The sequence below is a fragment of the Cydia strobilella genome, chromosome 11, assembly GCF_947568885.1.
Source record: "Cydia strobilella chromosome 11, ilCydStro3.1, whole genome shotgun sequence".
NCBI lineage: Eukaryota > Metazoa > Arthropoda > Insecta > Lepidoptera > Tortricidae > Cydia > Cydia strobilella.
In genome coordinates this window covers 13,316,009-13,340,235 of record NC_086051.1, presented here as the reverse complement: position 1 = coordinate 13,340,235, position 24,227 = coordinate 13,316,009, and the positions used below count along the sequence as shown (strand labels likewise).

The 24,227-nt window shown below is 37.9% G+C and overlaps 2 protein-coding genes across 4 annotated transcripts in view; both read left to right on the top strand.

The window, feature by feature from the left end:
- LOC134745597 (supervillin-like) overlaps positions 1-24,227 on the top strand; it is a 247,688-nt gene that overhangs the window by 27,292 nt on the left and 196,169 nt on the right. For all 3 annotated transcript variants that reach the window (XM_063679671.1, XM_063679673.1, XM_063679672.1), the window contains exons 2-3: positions 11,265-11,555; positions 12,377-13,364. In XM_063679671.1, the coding sequence (XP_063535741.1) occupies positions 11,440-11,555; positions 12,377-13,364 (1,104 nt within the window). In that variant the 5' untranslated portion in view covers positions 11,265-11,439. The remainder of the gene's footprint in view (positions 1-11,264; positions 11,556-12,376; positions 13,365-24,227) is intronic.
- On the top strand, positions 8,155-8,553 carry LOC134745693 (uncharacterized). The gene has a single exon (XM_063679809.1). It carries the CDS (start codon positions 8,155-8,157, stop codon positions 8,551-8,553), a length of 399 nt encoding a protein of 132 aa, XP_063535879.1.

The window sequence follows — 24,227 nt, the reverse complement described above, 5'->3', positions numbered from 1 at the left end:
TTTATATACTATAATACCTTTATAAACTACATAAATAAACAATATAAATACATATACAAATTTATCATATAATATACATAAATATATATTTGCATGTGCGGGGAAGGGGGGAGGGGTCCCACTAGACAGTATCTAGCAGGTGCTTGTAGAGCATTATGTTATTAGTTTCATAAATGTAACCTATATTTCCCTTTTTATGATTGTCTTGTAGTGTGACAGAAGAACATAGCGGAAAAGTACGCAACAAAATGGAAATAAGTTATATAAATACAATAAAATATCGAACTAGCAGTTTGTCAGCAAGACATTTCGCGCTCCACTTACCCCCGTCCGTCCGTCTCGCTAAGCCCCCCTTAGGGCGCCCTGCTGGTTGGAACCCCCTGTATATCAACATTATCAACCTGTATTGTCTTATACCTTTGTCAATTTTATCGACTTTTTCGTAAATACCGTAGCAATCTGAATCGTTGGCTTATCAGCTGTAAATGGGCGCCCGCATTTGAGGACTCCGTTTTTAGGGTTGCGATAAGGAAGGAATTTATCCTATTTAATGCCCGTCGGTTTTGGTTTCATCTCGATCATCATTACTAGGAAAGACGCGTAGGACGTTAATGTCAAGTTGCTTACGTCATACCGAACCTTTCCTAGTGGGTAGCTGGGTAGGTTAGGTACTTTAATTTTGGTCAAATGTATCTTGAATATATACGTTCTTATAAATATTAAATACGTGTGGTATCGTAACATCTTAACAACTTGTCCCTGAATGAGACCCTCATTTATTAATTAGAACAATTCTTAAAAAAATATTTTTGTTTAAAATCTAAAAAAAATACATTTTACTCTGTCAGGTTTCGATGTGTGAATTCGATTGATTTGGTAATAGTGTTGATGTTATTCATCGACCAAATCGAATCCAATTTGATCAAATCATAATACTTGCGTCTGATCTATTAAATAAAATGTGCGAGCCATGATGTTTCTGAAGAAACGCACAGCGCACAGTCCTACACTGTGCGTTTCTTCAGAAACGTCCTGGCTCGCGCAGCTAAATTGTGTAATGATCTGTCGCCTGCGGTATTTCCGGACCGATACGACCTTCAAACCTTCAAGAAAAGAGCGTACTCCGGGCTTAAAGGCCGACAATGCACTTGCAACCTCTGGTGTTGCATGTGTCCATAGGCGACGGTAATTGCTTACCATCAGGCGATTCGACTGCTCGTTTGCCTCTTATTGCGTAAAAAAACAAGCGCGAACGACGTCTCAGATGCAGATAATTAGGGTAAGGTGCATTAGTCTAAATGTCTATTAAATAAGAAACACTCTACGTTCTAACAAGTCTAACAACCCCTACCGAGATGCTTTGATAAGCGTTGCGGAGGCGTAAGTGTTGCTAAAGTATAAACTTCTTGCTCGTTAAGAAGAAACTTGCCATTTTCTAAGCTATCCAATCTCCTGTTTTCGAAATTAAAATTTACGTCGACAGGTACCAACGTGTGAGTTTAGAATTTTAAACAGTTATATTTTTAGTTACAGTATCCTTAGAGATAGCAACCACAAAAAAGAGGAACCTTGAGTAACTAAGCCACACAGGTAATAAGAAGTAAAATGTAGGGATTATTGCAGTTAATAACACAAAGAAAGGTGGATGAAAAAGAATATATTGGCTTACAAATATGCGCTAATGATTTAAAAACCCGGCCAAGTGCGAGTCGGACTTGCGCACGAAGGCGTCCGTACCATTATGCAAAAAACGGCAAAAAAATCACGTTTGTTGTGATATTTTTAACTCATAATTTTAAACAGTAAGTTTTACGCGATTAAGTCCCGTGTTAGTTTAAAATTATGAGTGAAAATCGTGTTTATATTATATTTTAAACTGCATTAAAATATAAAATCCGTTCCATTTTCATTACAAATACGACCTTGTGTCACGTGTCACGTCTTTATCTATGTGTCACTCACAGATCGTTTACTTTGTATTGTTCAGTTTTGCTATACAGGGTTTTGCAACTAGGAAATAATAAGATACTTGGCGTGGTGATGTCAGTACCAAGATAATAAGTTTTAATAAGGTGGGTTAAGTCAACATATATCATGTGTTTGTTGACCTTTGACTACCATTGATATTTTATAAATATAGTGATGACAATGAGCAAGCCTATTATAATTAGTAAAATGACTTAAGAACAGCTTTGGTGTATAGATTATCTAGCCTATCTATTATAGACATTGGACAGTTCGATATGACGCTATATGCCAAAACAATGCCAAAAATGCTTTGCACCATTTTAGAAAAGAGCAGATACTCTTCAAACTGCTGGATCGATTTCTATCAAACCACTGCAAGAAAACGCCGTTTCACGTAAATAAAACCGCATCGAAATCGGTCCATCTATGAGAGAGCTACTATGCCACAGACAGACAGACATTGAAGTCAAACATTTTTGCGTCGGGAGTTATAAACCAAACAGCATATGTGACGTTCCAAGGAAAAAGGTACCTTATGGCGGTCGGCGCTTACGTCACGTAGCACCGCATTAGTAATTGGAGGGTCGTTAATAATAGCGTAAGTGCTAACCGCCATAAGGTACCTTTACCCGTGGAACGTCACATATAAATAGCTACTGAACATAACACCATTATGGCAAAAAGACAAAGACGAAGTAATATGCAGACTCAAAATCCTCAGTTTAAAATCAACAAGGAAAAAACATAATGAGATCAAGCTTAAAGCTAGACAGACAAGTGAATCCACTTAATTATGTTGATATGTTATTAACATACTATATTTATATGTTAATAAACTGTAGATAGCGAGAGGAAAGTCCATTGCCGGGTCGTTCGCGTCATAGCAAATATTGATGGGGGCATTATCGCGAGATACGTGTGCTATTTTGAACATACCACTTTCTCGTAATGATATGGCTCCTTTACACGATGGGCCATCATACTGGTCCACTAAGATGGGCCAGCGTGTAGAGAGGGTAGTGGTTTCGGATGACTTATGGCGTGGCGGGATGGCGATGGGATGGCCACGGTGTTGGTTTTTCGTCCGCACATCAAAGGTAGTGGGCCAGCGATGGTGCGTACGCGCGCATCTACACGTGGCCCATTCCATAGTGCGTGCTCTCAACCATCTGGGCTGGGCTGGGCCATCGTGTAGAGGAGCCATAACCATCGCATGGACATCTCGCTGGTCCAGCGTTGGGCCATCGTGTAGAGGAGCCAATAGAGGCAGCGACATGGAAAAGGTAAACACTGACAATATACAGGGTGGCCAAAAAATATGTGCTTTCCCGTTGCCAGGGAGGTTTTGGGATTATACTGAGCAACTTTTACTATGGGACCAACCACGAAATCGCGAAATGTTTTTTTACCCTACCATAGAAAATTAGCCAAAATGTATGAAACAGCCAAGTTTTTTTTCGCAATTTCGGGGTTGGTCCCATAGTAAAAGTTGCTCAGTATAATCCCAAAACCTCCCTGGCAACGGGAATGCACATATTTTTTGGCCAACCTGTATATACCATGCTTACGATACGTTTTTATGTTGTTTCTGATCGTTAATGTTCTTTTAAAAGCTCCCTAGAATTTTATGTCCAATACTTTGGGCTAGGACCTTTTTCTTCTGTCAAATTATATTTAAATATGTGTCGAAGCCTTAATTCCAAAACAAGGTAGTGCATGACATTTTGTCTGCCAAATAATGTCTCGTCAAAACTAAATAGCACCGCATATTACAATCACAACTAATTTACTATCAATCAATATCCATCAAATCTTCCACCTGACTTGTATAAAACTATCAATCACGGGACATATCGTTTATCTCAAACGGAAAGTTCCTAGTTTATATAAGCAAACAGCTCGAATCATATCGACATTTATATTCTGCATATTAACACTTGATATTTCTATTTTCCGCAAATTCATGTTAGCTCAATTCATGTGAATATTAAAGTGAAGTGAGTCTAAACCGTAAAATGATTTAATGTTATCATGTCTCACAACAGTTTAAATTCGATTCATGTGAATATCTTGAAAGTGGCGGCGCGACTCGAATACTGATAAAGATAAAGATTCTTTATTTGCAAGAATACTTAATTCTAAAATACAGATGTTGTTTTTTTAAACGTGTTTTTCATAACGACATGCAAATTTTCAAAAAAAAAAAAAATGTCTAATAGTATAATTAATAGATTAAAATTCCAATATTAAAATTCATAATAAGTAATTGATTGATTAATTAATAATAAGAACACTTAACTTAAATAAATACATTTGTCAAACTGATCTGGTTATCACGACGATTTCAAAGGGACTTGGAATTTCTTTCGATAAATTCAGATCTTCTTACATGGGTGTGTCTTCACGTGTCGATATTCAATTTCCAATACGTTTAAGATTAACTGAAAGTCTATTAGTGTGAAGTCTAGTACGTTTGGTAAGCTTTTATTGGAATTGCAAAGCGTGTCCCGGATCGTCCCTTATTTAACAAATCACGTTTGCAATAATTGGGGATACCGCCGTTTAGCCAAAATATTTTTCGCCAAATTTCACTTCCCAACAAACTTATGGCATCAGTTTCATTTCCCAAATGAAATTTTAGCAAGTTTTTTACTTCGCAACCATTTCATTTCCCAACCCCATATTGCGAAATGAAAATGACGTACTAGGTTGGGTTAGGTTAGGTTGGATTATGAAAATTTGCGAAATGAAATTTTGCCAAATGATAATTTGCGTAAAATAGTTTGGGAAGTAATACTTTGGGAAACGATTTTTGGCAATACATTAGTAAACCCAATAATTGTCTCTGTGTCTTGCTATTTTGTTACACTGTATTATTATTTACAACTTTTACCTCCGACGTTTCGAGGACGGCGCCGCGTTGTGGGGGGGGGGGGGGCGTCGTTGTAAATAATAATGAGTAAAAATCGTGAAAGTTTTAATCAGTGTTTTTATTACACTTTGTTTTAAAAAATAGCTTACTTACGCAGGCAGGCGTGGCTCACTCCGCGATTTAGCCGCGTCGCTACAAGTACATGCGGCGCACACCAATTTTGGTGTCTAGCAGTAGTAGTTGCAGCGCACCGCTACGGAACGGACGCCAGCTCGCGCTTGCGTTACCTTGCGATCATATCTAACGTAATAGACGCGTTTTGTTAGAGAGTGAACCTTCTGTTCCTAGTACTATTAATTATTCTGTGACCCAGGTATAAAAATGTTAGACTGACCAATCTTAAGTAACGTGGGAAAAAGAAATAAGGAAGAAATTACCGAGTGTCAATGTCCCAGTAAAATTATACATCGATAACGTGAACCACTTTTATTTTCTGCGCTATTAATCGCAACGTTTTTGCAGTGCGTTAGCTATGCGGATCCGTGCGTGGTTGGTATCCGCAAAATGGGATTTTCGAAGACCTTAATACATGCTATTAGGAACTAGATTTCTCTGGCTGGTGAATCAAGTCGCTAGACGCAAATTCGACGTAATCGTCCCGCGACGGGTGAATCAGAGTGCGAGAGCACGCAATATGTTTTACCTTCAATAAAATGGGAACTCGAGACACTTAATTTTATTTATAAAAATGTAGAAGCGCTTTTTGAACGAAATTGGACACGTCGATTCAAATGTAAGTTCTTCACATTCGATTGTGAACTGAGAGAAAGATTGCGCTCTCTCGTAACTCCGTTATAATAACTTTTTAACCAACTTAATAACTGGCTAATATTGGAAACAATAACACTGTGAAATAGGAAAGGAGTCAACCCAATCCAATTTCCTTTTTGTTGAACTTCAATTACTGAGAATCGTCTGATCTTGTTTTCTGCGAAATGCAATTTTACTAACGAGTTACGCCACGCGGCAAAATGAGAAAGCTAATTTCTTGACTCACTGACTTTTCTGACTAGACTAAACCTACGCTTTTCTATGTCACGTTGGGGAATTGGCTGCCCTTTATGACGACGGGAAGTATCCCGTTGCTGGAAAATAACGCGCTGTAAATGTGGTTGTCATATATTGCTCCGTGTAGGTATAGATATATCCACGCAAAGATCCAAAATGTAAACAAACAGACAAACAAACAGGATAAATAACTAAATAATAATCGTCTGGCTTAAGAAATATTTCTGTTTGCCCAGTAAACCGTAATTGGTATTGACATTGTGTATAATTTAATTTGTATAAATACCGTGTAAGACGTTTTACGTTTTGCTAACGACTGATATAATGTAGTTTAGTTAGATAAGTACTTTGCTACGTAATAAGTAGAACAAGGATGTATGTCGGTAGATCTTTGAGACACTCGCCTAAATAGAACCCTGACCAAGATCCATTAGGATTTGTATGAAACATTACATAATTAGTTTGACGTGAAGTACATTTGTTTCATATTGTACACCAAATTAGCGATTTGGCACTAGATGTAATGTTTGTAAACTTTATATTGTAATTTAAATTAGACGTAGACAAAACCGAGCGAATAAAATGGAAGAACATACACAGTGCCAAGGGTAACCAGTTCATTGACCGTATAAAAACCTATTTAAATCAAGATATTGAAGACAAAGAAAAGCCGGCGCACCAAAAGTGGACAGATTTTGAAGCGTATTGTCAGGAAAACGCAAGAAAGTTACTCGGCGTATCTAAAGGTGGCCTTGCTATGGCAAAAGACACTACATGGTGGAATAGCGATATCAAAGAATTAATCAATGCTAAGCGCGACGCGTTTAAACTATGGCAAAAATCTGGGTTAGAGGAAGACCGAGAGGGTTACAAAACGTTGAAAACCATAACAAAAACTGCAGTCGCACAAACAAGAGCAATGTCCAACCAAAAGTTTTATGAGAAATTAGAAAGCGCTCCTGATGAAACTTCCATATTCAAAATTGCTAAACAACGCCACAAATCATCACTGGATATCAAATACAATAAATACATAAAAGACGATCAAGGTAGATTACTGACAGATAATGTATCAATAAACCGTAGATGGAAACATTATTATGAAACACTCCTTAATGAAGAGTATGCTAGTGAGACACTACCCCAGCTACCACCTTCTGAGGGACCTATAGACTGTATATCACCGACAGAAATAAAACACGCATTACGTCAAATGAAGTACCACAAATCCGTCGGACCTGATAACGTTCCGGCTGACATCTGGAAAGTATTGGGAGAGGATTCATTGCCCTGGCTAGCAAATCTCTTCAATAGGATTTTGATACAGCGACAAATACCACACTCTTGGCGCAGGAGCTATCTTTGTCCCATATACAAAAATAAAGGCGACGTCGCTAATTGTAACAACTACAGGGGTATAAAGTTAACATCGCACACCCTAAAGCTGTGGGAAAGAGTCATTGGAGCACGGCTAACAGCGATTGCTAAAACCACAGAAAACCAGTTCGGCTTTACTGCAGGAAGATCTACCATAGAGGCTATACAGACTTTAAGAATACTTATGGACAAATACAAAATAAATAAGGAAAATCTGTATATGGTCTTTATTGACCTCGAAAAGGCATTCGATAGGGTCCCGAGAAAGCTGGTATGGCAGTCGCTCCGATCGCAGAAAGTGCCTGAAGTTTACATTGACTTGATCCGAGACATGTATCAGGATGTCACCACCCAGATCCGTAGCTCCGCCGGTATAACCCACCCGTTTAAAGTCGAAGTAGGAGTACACCAGGGATCGGCTTTGAGCCCATTATTATTTAACCTGAGTATGGATTACATCACAAGAAACATCCAAAAAGAGATCCCATGGAGTTTATTGTATGCAGACGACATAGTGCTAGTGGAGAACACCGCATCAGAGCTCCAAAAAGTTTTAGACGTATGGGTAGCTGAAATTGAAAAACACGGTCTGCGAGTGAGCCGCACCAAAACGGAGTTTATGGAATGCGACTGGCGGAACGGAAGAGGTTGGCTGTAATCTTGTAGTGGACGGAAATAAAATCCCAAAGGTGTCGCGTTTTAAATACCTCGGCTCTATGCTGACACATGACTCAAAAATCGACCTAGATGTGGACCATCGAATTAATACGGCTTGGCTTAAATGGAGAACGCTGTCCGGCGTTCTGTGTGATAGAAAAGTGCCAATAAAAACTAAGGGCAAAGTATATAAGGCGGCCGTCAGACCTACCATGACATATGGTTCCGAAGGCTGGGCAACTTTGAGGAAGCACGAGCAAAAGCTCCACACAGCAGAGATGAAAATGCTCCGGTGGGCAGGAGGCGTGACGCGCTTAGATAAAGTGCGGAACGAATATGTAAGAGGTTCCTTCAAAGTTGCACCAATAGCCGAGAAGGTCAAGGAGGGGCGACTAAGATGGTACGGGCACGTCATGAGGCGAGACGATAGCCACCCCGTAAAAACAATGCTGGACATTAATAGCACGCAGCGACCAAGAGGCAGAGGCAGACCGCCCGCCACTTGGTGGTACACCGTCGAGAGGGACCTAAAAACCCAGAATATCCCATTGTTGACAACCCAGGACAGACTGGCCTGGCGCAAGCGCACAAGAAGGCCCGACCCCAAATGAAGTTGGGATTAAGGGCAGGAAGAAGAAGAAGAAGAAGAAGATATTGTAATTTAAATAAAATTCCAAAGGTAAAATTATGAACTAACTTTGTGAAATCTTGGTTCCGTTATGGATCAAGAGGCAAAAGCATCAGAATTGCTTAATCTCAGTGTGTTAAAAATACCATTTCTACTTCATTTCATTCATTTTTTCATTTTTTATTTCTATTTCATTTTTGTGGTAATTTTTAGTACCTATCACATGTCGCTGGCCAGTCATAAGTTTTCCTTCTTGATTGGAAGGTCAGATGGCAGCTACTTTCATATAAATTTCTATTGAAATACACCGTTACGTACGACTGGCATTGATATGCTACAACTAAAAATAAAGTGTTAAACGTCATCTAAAATGCATAATAGATACGACATTAACATTTTAATCTCATTTGTATTCGGATTTGCTGGAAACAAGTTACTTGCAATAGTCAATTTATTATTCAAATTGCTGTCTTAAGCTTCGTATGTATAAGAGTTAAGTTTATTATACAGTAGCAGCTGGTGCAGTGAATAACTAATGTGGCCTCTGATCTAGCTTAAAGTATCAGATCATCCTTTAGATGGAGCATATTTTTGTTCACCATATATATGTAAATTTACTGTATTTTTATACTGGGCACTTGTAAAGCACGAGTGTGACCGCTCAATTCAGAATTAGACATTTACAACCTATGCTGAAAATACATAAATGAAAATTTGAGGTGTCTAAAAATCAAAATAAATAACAGGCTTTCGTAGTATAAATTAAATTCAATTATAATATAAACTATGGTATGCTGCAACTGAATTTTATTACAGCGTCAAGTATTTCATGCGAGCGTCTATGTTAGATAAGCGCGAATCTTCTATGCTTTTCATAATGCGTATACTAAGGGACGTTATCTATGCTCTGAGTACAGTCATCACCAGAGGCAGTGAACAGGATAAGGACTGTTATTCCTATCTAATGCATAACATAAACGTTCGACCAAAACCAATGTGACTGACGACAAGGTCCATAACATTGTCTACTAAGACCAGCGCACTTCGCGTTAGCGTTGGACTCTGTAAGCGACTGGATTAACACCTAAGCTCCCAAAAGTATGACAAAACCGTACGATCAGAACATAAGGTTGATTTTAAAAATCTACTTCGTTTGGCGCTGACTGCTTCAACTCAAGGATGGTAGTAAATACTACGCTGTTGAATAAGTCCACACTTCTAAGTCTTTTTCATTTATAAGAAAATGGCCAGCATTCAGTAACATCTGTCACTTTCAATATTGAAGCGTATTGAGAATTTTATGTTTTCTTCAGTAGAAAACAGTAAAAATTCAATTTCAGGTCTACCGCTTATGCTGTTACGTTTATCTAATACAAACTGGTCGAATTCTTGGCTGCGTGAAGCTTATTTAGTATTATGTGAAGTAAGTAAAAACGTAATATAAAAGGGCGCCAAATGCAACAATAGACGGTCGATAGCCAGTTTATTATCTTACAGTTTTTAGCTTATTGGGATCAACCAGTATCGTGCAGCACGCCAAAGACTAGGAGCGGTGTTAATCAAACTATGTAGGTACTTATTTTGTGTGTACCGTCACGTCTACTTTTTGGAGTCTTATGGTACAAATATTACGTTATACAATTATACACATTGCACGTCGATAAAATTCCGTCTAAAAAAAATCCGTTTTTAACTATTACCGTTACCGATCTTCGTATATCGCACTTTCTGCATATAGCATACCATTTTCTTGAACCCGCGTAAGACAACAGACATCTTAATCACCCTTTCTTCTCAAAGCATCTAATAGGTAATCTCGTTACGGTTACCGACAACATTACAATGGAACAAAGGCTTTGATGTCTCACTTATCGTAACGTTCCGCTATACGTGACGTGTGTCAATAAATTAAACATTCATTGTTCGCGCTCTGCGAGCTTACCTTCGACCTCTAAACTCACGTGAACTGTGGTCTGCGATATTACAAACGCTTACCGTGTTCGAAGTATAGTCACCACATTTGTCGATGCTGGAACGGCTAAAGCCTGGTCATGAGTGTCATGACATGGGAGAGATAAAAATGTCATTCTTTTCGTTTCGATTCTGACGACGCGACCTGATTTCGCTAGGAACCTCCTCCTCAGCATCCTATAGGAGCTCAGTGGCTCAGGTTAAGGCTAATCCCAAGTGTTAACTGATGCACTAGATTCTATGTAAGCGACTATTGCTTAATCCTTTTTAATCCAAAGAGAAGAGAAGAAAGAATTACCTCACAAAGTTTCCTTTTTGCAAATAGCTTGTGGTGAATGTCAAATGAAAAGCCAAGCTTAAAATTCCGAGCCAGGATATGTAGTTACTAGCAAGGGTTCGAACTTACGACCTCTGGTTTGGAAATCGCATGCCTGGCTCGGCTATAAATGGTTTACTCGTAAGTTCGCTTTCCTAAGGTACGCATAATTCTTAGGCCTTGGTCTCTGATGACCCGCACGTTGCGTACTGTGTCACATTCTCACATTATATGGCCACACAGCAACATGTTGGAGACAGAAACATTTCTATAGAATGTGACGCTGCAGCCAGCAAGCTCGCGGAAACTTAGTAATGCTAAGCAGAAAGAGAAAATGAAATAAATTAAAGGAAATTTAATTTTATGTAACGTGTACTTTTATGTAAAGTTTACTTTGTCTTTTCCAGGTCATCACCACGCGCGCCTTCTTCACCTACCTCCAGCCTTAGCCTGTATTCATCACTGCCAACTATTCCGCCCTACGCGCTTAATGTCGCTATGCTAGACGAGATCCATGTTAAATCTGAAGACCGAGCCAGGAAACTGGGTTGCTGGCGTACGTGACGTCACAGCACGAACGTCATGAGTCAGCCTCAGGACGAGGCCCGAGCGGCTAGGATACAGAAGTATAAAGAAGAAAGGAGGAAGCAACTTACGGCGAGAACGGCGACGCTTTTCTCAGAAAATGTCACGCAAAGGTGAGTTCAATAATCGACCTTCTTGCACTTACTGATGAGTCAAAGCCTCATCATAGTGGCGTAACATGAAAAACCGGCCAAGTGCGAGTCGGACTCGCGCACAAAGGGTTTCGTACCATTACGGAAAAAACCAGCAAAAAATCACGTTTGTTGTAGGGAGCCCCACTTAAATATTTACTTATATTATTCTGTTTTTAGTATTTGTTGTTATAGCGGCAACAGAAAGACATCATCTGTGAAAGTTTCAACTGTCTAGCTATCACGGTTCATTAGATACAGCCTGGTGACAGACAGACGGACAGCGGAGTCTTAGTAATAGGGTCCCGTTTTTACCCTTTGGGTACGGAACCCTAAAAAGGACTTTGTCCAGCTGTGGACTGACACAGGCTGATGACGTTGATGATGAATATGAAAGGCCACTTTTTCTGGCCACTTCTCTCAGTCATGTACCAGTTCATGATTTTGTCGCTATCTACCGAATATGTGACTAGGAAGTTGGTAGACAAAACATTGACCACTACTATATGACTTGGACTATCTGCCTTTGCCGGACACCTCCACTTTAATTGGCCTACTATTATTTCATTCCGTTACTGATTTGCACAGACATAGGTACATTTCACAATTATGAATGGACAAGATTTTATTTGACGTTTCTCGTTTGATTCACAGTATTTATGTTCACAGCATAATAAGGCACAATTTATGTCTATTCTGAGAAAAACTGCTCAGTAGTTTCCAATAAAATTGATAATTTATTTAAGTCAATGATAATGCTATTTTCTAAATGAACATAACATTCGATATGACTTTGTTTTCAGGCGCCCGAGAAGAACGGAGCGGACGCCTTTGGAGGAAACGACTGCTAATCTTAAATCCTCTTCAGAATTGAACCTCAACTCTATTTCTACTTCAGTGCCTATTAGAACTACACGCACTTCACGCTTAAGAGCTGCCGCCGCCAACCATTCTGATTCCTCGCTGCCTCCTAGAAAATCCACCAGAAGTTCTTCCGTTCAATCTCTTCTAGAAGATAATAAAAACAAATCGGCCAAGAGCTCGAAAATAATAGATAGAGATAAAACTAAGTCCACTCTCAACAAAAGGACTAGTAATCAGAAGGAGAATCAGAAAGCCATTCCTGACACGTGCCTTTCTGAAAAGGCAATTGGTGCTATTAGATCGAAACCTAAACATTCCAGTAAAAATATTTTAGAAAAAGACAAACTTAATTTATTAGTCAGTAGTCATAAAGAAAAGAATGTTAACGAAAACAGCGGTTTGAAGTTAGAGAAGACTCAAATTGAAATTAAAGACATTGAATCTAAAGATGGTGATGTAGAAAGTGAAGAAACCGTAACAATTGACTTACATGTCAACGGAGAGGAAATTTTGAATGAAGTTTTACTTGATAAAAGCATTTCTCCTAGTTTGGAAAAGGAAAAATTTGAAGATTTATTTAATAGATCTGTCGTCGAAGAGGAGAAAGTTCAGACGAAACAGCTGAATAATAACGATAATTATTTGGATATTAATTTAACCAATGTGCTCAATAATAGTCCCAAAAGTTACATTCCTATTATGAAAGAACCAGCGATTAAGAAGTTAGACGTTATTGTGAAACTAGAAGATAGTGTAGTAGTGCCAATGGTTAAGGATGTGGAAGTGGGGGGTTTGTTGGGGGCTGTGTGTGTTGGTAAAGTTGAACGGTTCAGTGAATTGCTCAGTAATCTTTGTTCGCCTTGTGAAGCCGACGTTTTATTTGAAGACATCTTAGTTGAAAACGGGATTGACTCTGGCGGTGAATCGGTAAGTAAATAATCCTGAGCTCCCAGTATTTTGATTTATTTCAGGTTTACCAACAGTTACAACACTGAATAAATGACAAGCTAAAATGCCAATAAAAATATGATCCATTCGTGTTAAGCTTAGGTATTTGTCAACTGCGTTTAAGAGCTTGCACACTGACTTTTTGCAGCGATCTGCATCATAGACTTCGTTGCTGATACTCCATTGTTTTGTGCGCTAGCTTATTCAAAAGGGGTTTTGACTCTGCACACGACTTTAGATCCAGTATTTTGCTTTTATCGTGATGGTATCATTGAGAAAAGTTGCCGTGTGCTGCTACTTATTATAATTTGCACATTTCATTCGCTACTGTATTTGATTACAGATGTAGTGTAGTGGTGCATAATTGTTTGCCATCGTATTTTCACGGAAACGCACGAACGTGTTATGCTATTTCAGTCAGTCTCAGTACAATAAGTACTGAGGTTGACAGAAGTAGCATGACAAAATACGAACGCTCTTCACTAACGTAAAAATATATGGCGGAAGGTGAAACTACGCAAATAAGGTCCATACCAACATTGCGGGTATTTTATGCACCACCGGTTGACTTCTTAAGCGGCCTGAATATTACGTGATCTGGGTTTCGCTATATATTTTCTGTTTGTGTTAGCCCTAGGGTACTTATGTTAATGTATTCATTTTTTCCTTGATATTCTTTTGATGATACACTGCCATTTGTGCAAATAGGCTAAAATTACTAAGATTCCGCTGTCCGTCTGTCACCAGGCTGTATCTCATGAACCGTGATAGCTAGACAGTTGAAATTTTCACAGATGATGTATTTTTATTGCCGCTATAACAACAAATACTAAAAAGTACGAAACCCTCGGTGGGCGAGCCCGATTCGCACTTGTACGGTTTTTTACTTTTTTGTATACCAACAATTATCATTAATTTCTAACACTGTAAGATTAGTTCTAGTACTATGGTTCTATGCCCTTGTGAAATCCGTAAATTACCCTTAAAATATATAATAAAATTCTTTATTCAGATTGTACGCAATTACTTCTCTCAATAACGATATCTTTTAAAGATTGAATTTGATATCAATAACTATCATGTTTATAGTAGGAACCTCACAGTAAATAAATATCGCTTTATTAGCTATTTATTATTGCATAATAAAAGTATTGGAGACGCAGCAGGGGCTTATTGCTTTAATTTTGCCGTAAAATCTTGAGGGTGAATGATCTTATTCTACTTTACTCTCGCTCGACTAACTGCATGGACTCAACATTTTGGTATATGAAAATTGATGAAGCTTTACCTTTTGTAGGATTCCAGTCAGGTCGTAAGGGGGGTGATGCAAAATTGTAGTTACTATATTGAATCTTTACAAGTTTTAATCAAGAGAAAAAGCCACGAAAAATTCACACGGAAACAAGACTATATTTTTTGCAAGGGCAGACTCCAACCAAAATCTTGTACTATATCGGCGCGGGCGCGCCATATCTATCAATTGTCCCCTTCTATTTAATTTACTGGCATTACGCCCCCTCTTAAATTGCCCATTCATTAGTCTGCGAAAAAGATGTCTGTTTGTTACATATAAACGGCCACACAAACATCACGGTTATTTGCAACATCTTGCAATTTTTTTTGATTATTTTGAAGCCAATATGCTCGCAGTACTTTTGAGGTTTAGATGTTAGATAATCTTTGTGCTGTATCAGTCTATCCAATTAGGTAGTCCAGAACAGATAACTTATTGGATGCAACGCAACTAGATCAAGAGTACACAGCTATGGAGATACCTTGGTATTTTGTAGATCAGTCGCTTTAATTTAGGGGTTTGAGGACAGCATATGCCTGAGAAACCAATGCCCCGTCAGCCCTTCGCCTAAATATGTTGTTTTCAGGGGTCTATTAGAAATTAACCTTAACTAGTTAACTACATCCACCATAATGGTTCGTTTTGCCTGAAAACCTTTACAAACATTGTAGTATGTAAATTTAGATATCAGATTATATTAGGCACGCATTTTCCGGTTTAAAGTCTCTCCTTAATGTTAGAAGTTAAGGACAAGTACATTTGTATGTACACGTTTTTGCACACGATACCTTAGACGGCTAGACAAAACAGCACTGTATCTAAGTCTTGTAAGACTTGTTGTACAACTTATCGGATGTAATAGGGTCAAGAATTCCACGGATAAGGAGATGTCGTGATATTGTATGTAAAACATCGGGCGCTTCAATTTCATACCACTTACGGTGGCAATGCTTACATGGCATGACTTTGTTTCGAGCTATTTCATTTTGTCATGAAGTATGATTTATGGTTTGAATGGGTCTTTTATGAATAAGGGTGCTTTTCCATGCACGATTTGAAATTTTTTGTGACTGCTTGCTCCTATTTTATTAATAAGATTATCTTTAAGGACTTTTTTTACGACTTGAAACTACAGGGCAGTGCGATGTTGGGCCGGAGCGTAATACGTTATTAGATGCCAAAGAAATTTGAGCTAGTATTATATTACTGAAGCTTTTATTAAGTAGTATATACCTATAATACTAGCTTCTCTCCGCACCTCAACTGTGTGGAATAATTGTATTTCCCCTAAGTTGAAAACTAATATTGCTCTTACTTTCAAAAAAAATCTGCATGAGCCATATCTTACATACGTTACTTCTGAGCCAAAGTAATTCAAAAGTAACATGTCTGTTCTTCAGTCTCTATAATAGGGAATGCTCTGAAGAACTTTTTGAATTGGTGCATTGTCTCGCTTTTACCACCCCACGTCCTGCCAAAGTAGCAAAGCTTATTCCTACTTGTTAGATACATGCCACACCAAAAATAAGCGGGCATCTCGCTCGTTTCTTCGCATAACGTGCTGAATGTGGAATGAGTTACCTCCTCAGGTATTTCCTTTGCGCTACGACATGGGATTCTTCAAGAAGCGGGTATTCAGGGTTCTCAAGGGTCGGCTCATAAGTGGCTCCTCCGATGTCACTTATATCCATGGTCGACGGTGACCGCTTCCTATCATGTGGCTCGTTTGCTGACTATCACTAAAAACACCTTCAACTGACCATTTGTAAAGTTTATTTCGTCTAAAAAGCTAACTGTGTCAAACCGAAAAATATTAAAATATTTTCATAGAAAGTAATTAATTTGTTCTTAGAGTAACTGTGACTGTGTCAACTGGTATAGCTCCATTAGCAGTCACAAGTAATTAATTAACGAACAACGCCCAGAACAGGCATAATTGGTTAATCACTACCTGTACCAAATTGTAATGGCTTCCGCACATGTCTGCAACGTTAACGTATGCATCAATCAACATCGATCAATTGTGTATAAGCTGTCATGTCGCGATGAAGGATGCGCTTGTGAATATGGTTACTTCGGTTAGTTGTGCAACGGTGTGATGAGAAACGTTTTTAAAAGGCTGTCCGTGTACTATATCAGGATGCAATTTTCGCATGCTCTTAGTAAATGTAGTAGCAAAAAAGTATCTCCAAACACTCGTGAGATTGGGATTGAAAGACCTACCAAATGTCTGTTCCTTTCTAAAAGTCTAGTCTTCCCAAAATATCTATTCCTTTTATTACACAGGAAGATATATCTACCTTTTGTTACTATCTTTAGCCTAAGAAAAACAAGGTTGGCTAGACGTAAAATATAAAAAGCGGTACTGTATGATATTGGTATTCTATTTGCATTATCTTATTTTTGCGTGAAATCATCTTTTCGCCAAATGTTTTTTTTTATTGCACAACATTTTAGTTAAAATTTTCGCATGTATCATTTATCTAATTATTTAGATATCAGTCAGATAATAAGCTGTGCATATATTTTTTATTACACGTAAATTCTTGCTTTATTTAACTTCGCTTTTCGCTTGCCTGAGTAGAAAAAAAAATACGTTGCATAGATTTTACATAAGCGCTTATGTTATAATTATAATTACCTACAAATCGCACCGGAGCCTTCATTCCTTCTAAGTTACTAGCTTATGCCCGCGACTTCGTCTACGTGGGATGATGATGATGATTGATAAAAACTATCCTTTTTCATTCCTCGGGCCTCAAACTATCTCCATACCAAATTTTGTCTAAATCGGTGCAGCTGCAACGGTTTAAGCGACTAGAAGTAACAGGCAGACAGATAGATAGAGTTACTTAATCTTAATCGCGTTTGTAATATTTAAAAAAAATATGTCTAGCTTCTGTCCGCAACTTCGTCTGCGTAGAATGATGATGATGATTAATAAAAACTATCCTATGTTCTTCCTGAGCCTCACACTATCTCCATACCAAACTTCATCTAAATCGATTCAGCGTTTAAGCATGAAGTGGTAACAGACACCACTTTCACATTTATATTATATTATTAGTAAGATTTAAGATTTAGTAAGATTTATTATTAGTGGTATTTATTAAGTAAGATTTTTTAACGAGCAAGTCATGGTCATTTATTTACTGACACTTGTCAAGTGACCCATCTTTAATGCGGTAATAGATTTAGATTTATTTATTTCATAATATTAAATAACATCATAAATTATTTTAAGCTAGTCTACACGAATTTATATTATGATCGTCAACTATTATATACAAATGTCAATACAGATAAAAATCAAATATCAGTAGCAAAATGGTAAACAACATGCATGCATGCATGCATGCATGCATGCATGGTAGCATGGTAATATTTAAACAACCGCGTTCTTGACCCCTATATGACTGCAAAAAAGCCGTTTCTCGCCCTCGTCGACAGGGTATTATTACGTCCATTATCAACATTAGCATATGCCGCCGACCTTGATTCTGAAACCTTCAGTAAACATATATTTTCCTTAAGCAGACCTTTACATGTTTATTTTTAATTTAAGACCTCCCAGCTGCTAAAGCTTTTGCTGGCAACCCTGAATCCTCGAAAGCGTTACTTATTTGGGTTACTTAAATACGTTTTTGGTGGAGGTGCAACTGCCATGCTGCCTAGTTGAATAACACAGTATCTTATTGAAGCTTCATACAGGTACTACCTTTTACACATGGTCGGGTGTACGGAAAAGATGTTCAATTTTGGTAGCGGCCAGTATTAATCGGTTGTATTGTATTTGACTTGCCGCTGGCCTCGATTCCACATCGTCTGGTCTTCGTATTTGGGCATGATCGTCGCAAACTCGATCCTTTTTATCTGATGAATAAAGCGATAAAGCTCACCGCGAATTGCTTACCGAGTCAACTGCTCAATATACCTAACTCGTTATCTGAAGGTCTACCGCTCGCTCTTCCATATTCGTGTGATAGAGAGGAAGATAACGTAATTTAGTTTTCCTTTTTTTGCGGTAGGCCTATGTATCCACTTTAAGTAATTGAAAAACCGTGCTTGGTTGTCTGGGCGTTGCACTAGCATGCGCTCGGTAAATCTTTGAAATATGTCTGTTCCAACTATCTAAGAAGAAGTTGAACCCATCTTGAGGCAGGCATTGGTGGAGTTAGCAGTTAATGAAAAATTGGTGCTACAACCTGCTCAGAGCTCAGATCATTTTCTAGAGCGACTTCTCCCGAAGTGACAAGAGGTCTAAATCCTGTACGAATAACCTTTTTTTCTACTCGTCGACTGTAATGGTTGAATTAAGATTTCGTATACCAAACTGTAATTGAGTAGGTACTTTTCATGTATGGGCTCCCAACTCAACTATAATATTCATTTCGAAACAGTTTAGTCAACTATAATGAATTTGACTAATCACGTGGCGCCGCGGTTCAGTGGAAAAGACACCAACGCGCGACTATTTCATGAGTAATACCTAGGTATTTATATATTATGCACGCGTTGATGTTTTTTGTACGACTGATACTTACCTAATTTAGGTTTTGTAAAAAGTATTATTTTAGATGACTCGTAGAAAAAGTATGGTATACAATAGTGATATAATCAAGGTTTTCAATCTCGTACCTTCATTAGGCCACCCAGCAAGCTTCGTGGCCTAAACACGGTACTCGACTGAAAAGCTCTTTATTATACCACGATTGTATAAAATATATATATTTTTTAATAACCGTAAAACCACTCAACTATAAAAATAATGAATTAATAAATTCAACTGTTAATCAATACTTGGTATGTACTTAACCAACACCAATGTTTTTTTAAAGTATTTTCTGGGTTTTTTCCGCTATTTATGAAACTATGTTACCTCAAAACTAAGTGATTCAAATAATAGTCACTCCTAAACCATGATACCTATTCAACTTAATTTTCGGAGATTTTGGACTGGATTTTGCGTGACACTGATTTAAACTTTCACGATTTTTACACATTAGTAAATTATAAAACGGGACTTAATTGCGTATAATTCCGTTTTAGAATTTACCTCCGACGTTTCGAGGACGGCGTTGTCCCCGTGGTCTTCTCCGACCACGTCCGTGTTGGTCCGTGGTTTTATAATTTAATAATGAGTTTTGGGTGATATTACGCTACTCATTTTAATTCCGATAGCTGCCGTTTTTACCTAATAAGAAATACACTTATCAAGACGTCAACTGCGCTGCTGATTAAGTGATTACTGATTAGTATGTGTACACAGCTTATGTGATTATCTTAATAGTTACTAATTGGATTGCTATTAAACCATCGCATGCGCATTAACTGCAATCATCCCATACTTTTACTCGCCGCCGATTACTATGCAGTAGAACTGTCTAAAGAAGCATTTTAATCAATGCTCACACACATGGATTATTTGAAGTATGTCGCGTGGAGCTACGATCAATTATTTATACTGTTTGACTTATTAACTGGAAAAACCGCGTTTAAATGCCATACATTATACTTTTAACGTCACAGAACTTGCGACGTTGTTCTTAGGAGTGGATATTATAAAATATTGTAAAAGGTGTACGTTTAGTTTTGACAGCCTGTGAGAGATGAGATTATATCTAAGTTTTCTCTTATTATTTATAGTTAATTAATTTGAAAAACTTAACACATATATTAATGCATTTTATTTAAAAACCTTGACGATCCGTTTTTCCCTTAGCTTAGAACTAGTTTTCCAAAACACCTCAGTGAAAACTAGTTTTAACTGATGGTATAGGTACTTTAAGTCAAAACTCAAAACGCTTCCGCAAAGTACCGCGGTGAAAACTAATTTTCACTAATCGTTCAAAAATGAATTCCAGTGTAAACTAGAATAGTACATTTCGATGCTAGTGCGGAAAGTATGTCATTACTATTAGCAATGCTACTAGCAATGCTATTAAAAATCAAATGATGTGCGTTATTGAACGAGGGCAAAAACAAGCTATTGTCTAATATACTTTTTTACCCTTACTACACCTACTGTGCTTTTTATTACTTACATTGTGTTAATCATTTACAGCGGCCAATACCCCAATATATCTACTTCTACAGTACCTAGTCGGCTCATAAGTTCTGTCATATACATAGTATCAAATAAAATCAAAAGTTTAAGTTTATTCCGTATAATTTGTACAGCGTTTGAAAGCTTATAAACTAGAGAATCTAAATGTATAACATTTATTCAAAATGACCGCCATAATTATCTACACAGGCTTGAAGTCTTCGTGGCCAGTCGTCAGTGGATTCACGCACCACTTTCATGTCGATATTGGCCACTGCCGTAGCAAGAGATTTTTTCAGCGAGTCTAGATTTGCATGAGGTTTTGAGCACACCTTTTCCTCTAAATACTGCCATAATTTATAGTCTAAAGGATTAAGATCTGGGCTAGAGGAGGGCCAATCTTCATGCCGTATAAAGTCGATTTTATTGGAGGCGAGCCAGGCTTGTGTAGACTTTGCCTTATGGGCTGGAGCAGAGTCCTGCTGGAAAACCCAATGCTGGTTTAGAAACATCGTATGGGATAGTGGTTTCACAATATTAGTCAACACCGTGTCTTGGTACACTTTGGCACTAGTTTTTACTCCTTTCTCACAAAAATGCATACTAGTGACGCCCGCATAAGAAACTCCCAGCCAAACCATCACAGATGAAGGGTGATGACCTCTTTCAATACGGGGAATGCTATTAGACGCTTCTTTACTATTGCGAGCGTACACTCTATCATTTTGTTTATTACAGTTTTCTTCTATGTCAAAAACTAGAGAATCTAAATGTATAACATTTATTCAAAATGACCGCCATAATTATCTACACAGGCTTGAAGTCTTCGTGGCCAGTCGTCAATGGATTCACGCACCACTTTCATGTCGATATTGGCCACTGCCGTAGCAAGAGATTTTTTCAGCGAGTCTAGATTTGCATGAGGTTTTGAGCACACCTTTTCCTCTAAATACTGCCATAATTTATAGTCTAAAGGATTAAGATCTGGGCTAGAGGAGGGCCAATCTTCATGCCGTATAAAGTCGATTTTATTGGAGGCGAGCCAGGCTTGTGTAGACTTTGCCTTATGGGCTGGAGCAGAGTCCTGCTGGAAAACCCAATGCTGGTTTAGAAACATCGTATGGGATAGTGGTTTCACAATATTAGTCAACACCGTGTCTTGGTACACTTTGGCACTAGTTTTTACTCCTTTCTCACAAAAATGCATACTAGTGACGCCCGCATAAGAAACTCCCAGCCAAACCATCACAGATGAAGGGTGATGACCTCTTTGAATACGGGGAATGCTATTAGACGCTTCTTTACTATTGCGAGCGTACACTCTATCATTTTGTTTATTACAGTTTTCTTCTATGTCAAAAATTTTCTCGTCCGAAAACAGTATACAACGGTGCTTATTTTTAGCGTACTTCTTCAATAAAGCTTTAGATCTTTTAAGCCTTAAAGCTTTAAGCCGACCATTGAGAAGATGGCCAGTTTTTCGTTTATAAGCACGAAGTCTCAGGTCTTGATTAAGCACTCTTTTCACCGTGTTTTTGCTCAAACCCATCTGGAGGGCCATAACTTTTTGTTTCCTAGCGGGATTTCTGGCAATGCGTGCCCTAATTGCTTGTACAACCGCTGGAGTCCTAGCTGTACGCGGACGTCCGCTTCTTTTCTTGTCATTTAAACTAGAGACCTCACTGTATCTTTCTATGGTACGATACACAAATCTTAGAGAGAATTTTAAATTTTCAAGTAGCTTAAAAATTTTAGTCGGCGAGTGACCACAACGATATAGTGCAATTATTGCGGTACGGCTATCTTTAAGCGTCCACTCCATGTTGAAGAAAACAGAAAATTGCAAAATTATACTACTCAAATATTTAATAAAGATTCGAAATTCAAATGCAGAACGGTTTTTGTTTTAGGAGTTCCAAATTTAAATTTTAAAGGCCAGTGACAGAACTTATGAGCCGACTAGTTATACCTATATCTGTAATAAATAGTTATGGCTCTTGTCGGTGGAGTAACCGCCACACCGTTATTGCAAATCAATGTTTTAAATGAGGGCTTGATTGTACATCGAAAGACAGATTTCAAAGCGGGAAATAATAACACAGGAAGTACTGTACTATAGAAAGCGCAATCACATCCAACAATATCAAAATAAACATACACATAAAAAAAGATAATCTAAATAGTGATAAGAGCCACCTATTTAAATCATGTTTTAAATTAGTTCCCAGTGACGTTGATATTCGTAGACGTGGAAAAAAATGTATGTAGTTCTTGATTATATTATCTTTAATAAGTTCCGCGCGCCCACACACACACACACACACACACACACACACACTCGAAAATTGCTCAATTTGATTATTTTGATAGCTCCTAAAACTAAAGTTACTCATAACTCTATATATTAAAGTTGACTGCACTTAGTTTCAATTGCAAACAGATTTGTGAATGCAGTGAGTCTAGATATGTGCAATATGATTTAAAACTTAGTCCAGTAACTATGTTCTCAAGCCAGTCTCAGACTACTACAGTCTTTGTTGTGCAAATCGCTTTAGTTATTATTTCTCCTTGATTCTGTAGAAAGATCAAAACTTCGCAGACTAGATGTAAAATCCGTTTCAACTTCACGCTCAACTAAAGTAATCTTTCCAAGATTGCTTTTCACTAATGTTAGCAAGTTTATAACTAAAAACGTTGCATACTCGTAGATAGATGACGATAATGTTCAACATATAAATATGTTTTAACTTACCTCAATAAGTACTTTCTGATCACGACTGATCTTGGAAGGAAGTAGCCATGACTTCCAAAACTTGGAAGTAGCCATGAAAAATGTATTACGTCAGAATCAATTTCAAAATTACCTTGCTCTCAATAAGTATTTGCACATCGTGCATATATCACCCAACCTTGGATCAACAGGGTTCCAAATAAGATATCGCAGAAATCGATCGGCGAAGAAGGTTGCGCTGGCGTCGGCAGCCAGTTGCATTGACGACGCGCGCTTGCTTACGCGCATCGCGATCTATTGTGTTGGTATTGTTATTGATATTGTTACTAACATGATTTATTAATAAATGGTTGTGTTGTAAATTGTACAAGGTCATGTAGTTAAGAAAATATTTGTAATAAATAAGAGTGCGTGACTGTGTGAATATTTAAATTGAGAAGTTATATCGGTGGCTTTCACTTATAAAAATGCTGTTTTTTTTATCAAATAACCGATTTGCAAGACCGAAGTGATCCCATAAGTGTTCCGTGAAAAGTTTTGTACGGAATACTAAAAATGCATTTACGTTGCATACTTGTCTTTACGGTGCAAATGTTACAATCCTAAGCCTAGAAGGGAGGAAATTCTGAAAATGGTGGCTGGACGCTTTTAGAATCGAAATGTCTACAAAAATATACCTACAAAAGTCGTGTTTTCATTTTAATTCAGTACTGAGATAAGAAATTCCAAATTTAGTTTTTAAATTTTGATCCTAACCTAGATTTCATCGTA

Coding starts and splice junctions, on each gene's coding strand:
- LOC134745693 (XM_063679809.1), top strand. CDS start 8,155: ATGACATATGGTTCCGAAGGCTGGGCAACTTTGAGGAAGCACGAGCAA.